Source organism: Sycon ciliatum, chromosome 1 (genome assembly GCF_964019385.1).
Source record: "Sycon ciliatum chromosome 1, ocSycCili1.1, whole genome shotgun sequence".
In the NCBI taxonomy this organism is placed as follows: domain Eukaryota; kingdom Metazoa; phylum Porifera; class Calcarea; order Leucosolenida; family Sycettidae; genus Sycon; species Sycon ciliatum.
This window is the reverse complement of record NC_088643.1, coordinates 6,563,014-6,570,963: the sequence shown is the minus strand read 5'-3', so window position 1 is coordinate 6,570,963 and position 7,950 is coordinate 6,563,014. Positions and strand designations below refer to the sequence as shown.

At 48.0% G+C, this 7,950-nt stretch overlaps 1 protein-coding gene across 1 annotated transcript; it reads left to right on the top strand.

Moving 5' to 3' along the window:
* The first annotated feature begins 6,441 nt into the window (after positions 1 to 6,441).
* On the top strand, positions 6,442 to 7,950 carry LOC135805799 (uncharacterized). Its single transcript, XM_065319938.1, has one exon. It carries the CDS (start codon positions 6,442 to 6,444, stop codon positions 7,948 to 7,950), a length of 1,509 nt encoding a protein of 502 aa, XP_065176010.1.

Sequence of the window (7,950 nt, the reverse complement as noted above, 5' to 3'; positions counted from 1 at the left end):
GCGACGGCGAACCAACTGAAACATATAAATTGTCGAAGGCTGGCTTTTATACGTGTAGCTAGCCTTCGAACATCATAATAATTATTTAATTACGGAGCATCAGCAAATCGAATATTCGAATGAAATTCGAGAATCGTCACGAAAAGCACTCAATCAGTCGCAACTAGGGCTTTGTTCGACTGAAAAATGCCCGCAAACAGAAAATACTTTTCGAATACTTTTCGAATGCTCCGCGCGTGCTCTAGTACACGGCGCACTACGAGTACTCATTCTTGCGCATGTAGCTACTAGTTCTTACTAAAGTACTAGTCAGGACTTCTTGTCAATCTTGACGCTTTCCTCTCTCTCGAACTGTGAAACGTTTTATCAAGTGTGCATTTTGTTTCATTTCAAGTATCCTGGAATCATGGCTTTGTCACCAACTACCAGCCCCGGTATGCCTCCTGCTCCCAGTACTGCAGTAGCCCTGCTGGCGTTGTCTCGGCATCTGCGTCTATCGTGAGTTCCCCGCAGGGAGAGGGCAACTCAAAGTGTGCCAAATATTTGAGGGTTGACCTTACCATGGATCTCATTCTGCTGAGGCAGTGTAGGGCCCACCCTCACCTATTCGTCCGCAAATCTCCTGATATGCAAGGGATAGCGGAGGAGCTCGGCCGAGATCCGCCTTTTCAAGGGGTCTCCAAGAGAGATCCTATCGCCAATAGCCTGAATCGGATGAAGCATCCGCCGCTTCGCGTCATCCCCAAAGGCAATGAGAAACAACAGCAACTCCGTTCATTGCACATCCCAAAATCCCAGTCCTCAACTGCTCAAGCTAAAAAAACTCGATTCGAAAATACTGGACTGCGCTACATGCTGAACCTCTTTTTCATTCGAATTTTCTCTCTGATTTTCTTTTTGCCATTCGAATAATCAAATCGAAAATTCGATTTGCTGATGCTCCGTATTATATTACGTGTGTCCGTTCGAATGCAAGCTTGCCTTGATTATGACTCTGCTTGAGTTGAGAGCACTGAGTCGGAGTGCACCCGCCACAGTTGATCTACGTGTACTGCTTCTTGCGCGCTCTGAATGAGTGTGGGAGTCTAATGTCTGCCTCTAATGACGTGAAAAACACCTCACGCAAAGGTTCAGACAAGGCCCACGTCACCTATTTTTGCTCTAGTTATGTCACGTGTACACGCACAGCATCAGCCGACGTCACATGAAGGTACAAAGCAAGACACGGTATAGCCTATAGGCTGTAGCATACTAATAGGGCTAGGGGTAGTGGTCGGGGACGTGGTGGACTCAGCTTGTGAGTTTCAGCTCCTTGCGCTTCTTGAATTTTACTTATTTCTATTTATCGCCGTGGTTGGCAATCACCCACTCTCGTAACATTGGCCGGTGTTTCCGCCGAGTCTTGAGATGTTGTAATAAATAATAATAAAAGAACAATGGACCGTATGCGTGTTAAAACAAAATGGCGTCACGATTTATTGAAAGTGGTATAGTTGGTGGAACGAGTGTTCAAACCCATTTGAACTTCATACTGTTCGTCTTCTTTTTGACATGCTCTCTTTCCATCGTCCTTAGCTTTTGTTTGTTGAGAGCTGCTTTGGCTTTCTCCTATACCTCTGGGGGATGCCAAGTGATGGTTTTGAGAGGCTGGTGATGGCTGTGAGCGAGAGTTTGCCGATCGGCGTCGTCCTCGCTATAGCGATGAAAATACTAGTTACTGCGCACCTGGCAGATATCACAACACGTCGGAGCGTCCAGGAGCAAAGGAATCTTGGGTTTTCACTGGAATCTAGTTCCACCAGCATCGTGTAGCCCACCGTCGGTGAATGGCGGTCCAGAAAGGTCGAAACTGGTCTTCTGCAGCATCTCGCAGTCCTGCGAGGCACACTGAATACGCCTGTCATGTATTCTACAAATAAAAATCACGAAGTAGTGGACTTTACAGTGATGAGTCTATCCTGTATGCTGCAAAAGACGCAGGAAATGTGACTGGTGTCCGTACACTGGACGCCAATATCATCCCAGTCTTCTCCTGCAGGATCTGTTTGACATTGACATACCGGTATGCAGTGGGTCGACATTGGCCTGGTTTGGCAGCTATCTGCCTGGGTGGATGTAGCAGGTTTGCATTGGCGCGTCGTCCAGGCCGACATTTTCTTGTAACTGTGGAGTACCGGCAGGGTTTGAGAGGTTGCTCGTGCTGTGAACACATCTCTACTGCCTGTCTCGTCCTGGAAGTGCCGTCTCGCCGCTTCCTTGCTCTACAGTCACGCCGTTATTTCGCTTTGTTTCGTGGTGCAGCTCAAAACCTGCCCAAACAACTGTGAGCTCGCAACATGGTATGGACAAATTGCACCACTCATGCTGGTTAACTAAAACCGGGATAGTCGAGTAAGCGAGTTCACTCCCTGGGCCATGGCAAGATCTGTTCAGCGCGGGCTATTCCAACCTCCAAGTGCATAGTCACCGATCGATCCATGCGATGGTGGTTGACCTACAAAGAGCCAAGGTCTACGAGTACTACTATTGGATGCTGTCTACATGCAGTCAACAAAATCAAAGTACCTCAGTATGCCCCAGAACAGGGCATGTGCATCTATAGCATGACACAACAGGGGTTCTGGCGGCACCTGTCAAACAAGCAGTAGCGACTAGTGCCAGCTACCTATTGGAGGCTAGCCGCTACAGTCTGTCACTGGAGATAATTATTATGTTCACTGTTTAGACTGAGCACAATCAATGATGCCCAATCAATCTGCCCAATGTGTGTTCTGTTCCACCTAATTATAACGTCCCATCGCATCAACCCTACTACACGCACATGTCGTCACTCTAGCACGACTTGTGTTATTATTGTTTATTTTGATTCGCACGATAAATAGAGCACAATAAACGTTACCTTGACCGAAGGTTAAAGGCGACTGCAGATAGAGGAACACATCGAGGTACAGGTGCCGGCATCAATACAGTATCAGAGAGGTACGCAGAAAAAACTCACGTAAGCCCAAGGGGAAGTGGTTGATGAGGGATGAATGTACTCTCCACGCTCGTCTACACTGTTCGTGGAAATGCACACATACATACAATAATATACAACATAGCAATAGCATGCACAGAACCGAACAATTTCATGTTCACACATGCAAGCACAGACCTGAACATTAGTACCAAAAGCCGATACAGACAATATCCCCATACACACAGACGCACACACACACAATGTCCCATGTATGCGCCCGTGGCGAGAAAAGCACGCAGATCTAAAAATGCACTGGATGTGAACCCACAGATTTTCTCTAATAGCAATGATAGCGGATCTGATTCTGAATGAAACACACACACAATACAATTATTGAATGCCCATCCGCAGATGATGGCAGGTCCTGAAAGAACAGGCAGTGTTCCAGTGATGGGGAACAGAACTTCGAGTGGCGAGTGAGGTATACACACACACGTGCGTGCGCGGGCACACACCAAAGTATGAAGAAATAGAATCGACATCGTAGTATTCATTGGTTGGGGAATGGAAAGGAAAATAAAACATTGCTATAGGTTATTGTTGTAAGGACACTGGGAGCACAACAGAAAGGTAAGCAACTTGCTTTGAAGCAAAGAAAGTTATTATTCCACGGATCTCAGAAGGAAGGAACGTTCCAGAATGCTGCACTGGCAACAGGCGGCCTGCATGTGCGCGGCCCCTGCAGTCGGTCCAGCTGCCGGCCTTGCAGTGCTGAAAAGAATGTGCAGTACAGCATGTCACATAGTATCGCAGCCTGGACAAATAGACGCTGGGAAGTCCTAGTTATGTGCTCACCTACACCACGATGCACCAATCTTCTGAGCTACTTTGGCAACAATTTTGTCCACTTGAGACTCCCATGGGCTGAGCCAGTTGTTGAGGGCTGCATCAAGGTGGACGGCAATGACCGCTGATGGCAAGGCAATCCATGACACACAGTCACTAGGGCATCGTCAACATGGCGCTAAGGCTGGATGAATAAAATCAACCTTTAGGCTGCCGCGGGATTGACAACGAGGCCGCTGTCTCGAAGCTAGTCAGTCAGCCTGGTCACCGCCATTGACGAACCAGTCGCCACCGCCAGCAGTGGCGGTAGGTTGTGACAAGTATGGTGCAATATTGTCAGCAAATTCAGTACTCAGGATAAGATGAGTGACAAAGGGAACGTTGTGTTTGATAATATTGAAGTGAACAGGGATGATCACAAACCCTGCGCGTACTCCACCGTGAGTTACAAGAAAATTCCGGACTGGACGACGAGCAAACACCAACCTGCTACATCCAACCAGGGCAGGCAGATACTATAACGATAGCTGCCAAACCAGGTCAATGCCGACCTACTGCATAATGTCAATGTCAAACAGATCCTGCAGGAGAAGACTGGGGTGTTGGCGTCCAGTCACTGAGTGTACAGACACCAGTCACATTTCCTGCGTCTTTTGCAGCATACAGGATAGACTCATCACTGTAAAGTCCACAACTTCGTGATTTTTATTTGTAGAATACATGACAGGCGTATTCAGTGTGCCTCGCAGGACTGCGAGATGCTGCAGAAGACCAGGTTCGACCTTTCTGGACCGCCATTCACCGACGGTGGGCTACACGATGCTGGAGGAACTAGATTCCAGTGAAAACCCAAGATTCCTTTGCTCCTGGACGCTCCGACGTGTTGTGATATCTGCCAGGTGCGCAGTAACTAGTATTTTCATCGCTATAGCGAGGACGACGCCGATCGGCAAACTCTCGCTCACAGCCATCACCAGCCTCTCAAAACCATCACTTGGCATCCCCCAGAGGTATAGGAGAAAGCCAAAACAGCTCTCAACAAATAAAAGCTAAGGACGATGGAAAGGGAGCATGTCAAAAAGAAGACGAACAGTTTGAAGTTCAAATGGGTTTGAACACTCGTTCCACCAACTATACCACTTTCAATAAATCGTGACGCCATTTTGTTTTAACATGAATATCGCGGATTCAGCTAGCTCCCCTAATAATATTAAACAGCTGATTTTGTCTCACTCCTCAAAGCGTGTGAGTTTCAGCTCCGTGCGCTTCAGCTCCGCTACAGCTGATTTTATCAGTGTCACTTCTCACCACAGCGGATACTTGTTGAGATCTGCTTCCCTTATGTACGTAACACTGCCGTAAACAGGACGAGCTGCAAGGTCGGTTGGCGTTTCTGGTACATTATGGTCTCCCCACAGACGTTCAAGACTGAAGTGAGTAAAATTAATAGTTTTTTGAGGAGCGAGACAAATTTTTAGTCCTCGTCGGAGATGTTGTCCAAGGCAAGGACTAGGCCTTGACAGATTATGCTAGCACCACTTATTTACTGCTCTCCAGGCCAAACCATCACCAGGGATACAAACTTACAGGGACACTTTGTTTCCATCGCGACAAACACCTTGTGAAGCTCCAGGTACTACTAGGTAGCAGCGTGAGTCAGAGTCGCTCATGGAGCTGTGCTAAACAGACGTTGAGAGCCAGTATCTGTTCGCAACGCTGTCACCTCCAACAACTAGTCGCACGTTTGTTTAGCACAACTCCATGAGCGACTCTGACTCACGCTGCTACCTGGAGCTTCACGAGGTGTTTGTCGCGCTGGAAACAAAGTGTCCCTGTAAGTTTGTATCCCTGGTGATGGTTTGGCCTGGAGAGCATTATAAGTGGTGCTTTTCAGGCACAATCTTCCTCAGCCTACTCAAGCTCAACCCTGATGAGGGGTGAATTCCCCGAAACACTGTGTATTGAGTAGGGAGTGATGCTTTCTTGCAGGTTTGCCGAGTGGAAGGTGCGACGTGCTCCTCATGTGCTCTGGATGGCAGTCGTGAGTCAGTCAAGTGTCAAGTTCGGCAAGAAGCGTGTGTTCCTATTTGGAACATTATTATTTTAAAAATCTATTTCCCGCGTTGCAGTGTAGCAGCAGTATGCTGGGTCCACAGCTTCGCTTATGCAGAATGGCTAGGGTGAGAGGAGAGGGGAGAGAAAGCAACAAGGCAACCAACATCTATGAAGTAGGTCACAATAACATGAAGAGAACCAACCTACATATTATGCATTATTGCACAAGAACGGAGACGACAAATGGCTATTCATTGTGCCACAAAACCGGTACACAGGAGATCTGTCGACAATGTAACGAAACGTAAAACTCAGTTACTCAATACAGATTCCACTAAATTACAAGGGAACAACGCTACAACATTAGAATTGCCGCTAAATTATCGCAAGCGTAGAGAACGAGTCCAAAATAAAAACCATGAACAGACTGTCCCGAAGTAGTAAATTTAATAAATTAAATAAACTGTTATTTTGGTATAAAATCTTGTAGGACGCATCACGCAGCTTCATAAGTAAAAAATTGGTTGTGAGCAACTAATTTTTTACTTATGAAGCTGGTGGCCGACAACAGGTTTCCGGAGATGTATGGCCTACCTAAAGACCACAAAGCCACGGTACCGCTTCGGCCAGTTGTGTCAGCTGTTGATAGCCCGGTGACCAATATTTCTATTGTCCTGGAGCGTATACTGAACCAATGCCTGAAATATGTCCCAGCACATCTTAAAAACACGCTGGAAGCACTGGAGGATATCCGGCAAGTGTATCCCGACCTACAAGCCCCAGCGGGGACCATCATCGTTACAATGGACGTGGTCGCTCTTTACCCAAGTATCCCTATCGCTGAGGGGGTGGAGGCGGTCGCTAGAGTCCTGCAGCAGCACATCGAGTCTGTTGACACATTTGGTTTAAGCGTGGAGCAGATCGAAGAGCTGTTAACCTTCGTTCTAAGATCCAATTACTTCAGATTTGGTGAGAAGGTCTACCACCAGAGGGAAGGCATCGCCATGGGTAACAACCTAGCGCCCCCGTTTGCGATTATCTTCATGCATGACCTCGAAACCTCGCTGTTGCTAAACTCGCCTGGTGCTCCCGTACTCTACAAGCGTTATATTGATGACATCATTATGCTGTGGACACTGGGGGCCGCGCTTCTCCGCCAGCTGATTGCATACTTCAATACCGCCAATGCGAGCATCAAGTTCACGTATCAATCTTCGGAGGAAACTGGGTCGGTGGACTTTATGGACACGACTATTCATGTCTCCTCCGAGGGCGCAATATCATTCGAGCTGTTCCGCAAAGCTTGCCACAGTGGCCTCGTCTCAGACTTCAACTCGTGCGTTCCGCAACAGCAAAAACTCGCCATCGCGTCTTCGGAATTCCTCCGCGCGGCCCGCCTTTCCTCTGATCCTGCAGCCCGCCAGCGAAGTGAGCAAAAGGTTATTGACACATTAAAATTCAACAACTTTCCTGACAAAGTTATCGCGACTGCTCATGAACGAGCCAGACGACCTGCTAAACAAAAGAAAGACTATCGATCCACGTTGAAGTTACCATTCAAAACGGATGCCATCCACTACAGGGTCCACCGTCTTCTAAACAAATACAATCTAAATGTACAGATAATCTACAAGAATGCAAGGCTTTCCAACAGCGTCACTAAGTCCAGCCTCACTGGACCTTGCTGCCGTAAGTGGGTGGATCCCGCTGCCCCGAGGCGACGAGGAAGGCCTAAAGCCGCCTGCGTTGCATGCCAATCGAGCGAGGTAGAATGCACAAGACGCAACGTGGTTTATCGTCTGACCTGCAAGTGCTCGGAGAAGTATGTTGGAGAGACTGGCCGTAGTGTAGCAACGCGAACAAAAGAACACAATGATAACTCACGCAACAAGACGTCTGGAAAAGCCCTGGGCGAGCACTACCGACTTCACCATGGCGGCGAGGTACTGCCGCTTGGCGAGTCGGCATTCACAGAGGTTCGCGTCCTTGCCACCGAGTCGGATCGGGCCAGGAGGAGAATACGCGAAGCAATACAAATTCGCGACACGAGTCCCAGCATAAACAATAACGCAGGATGGGACCTCCTGTGA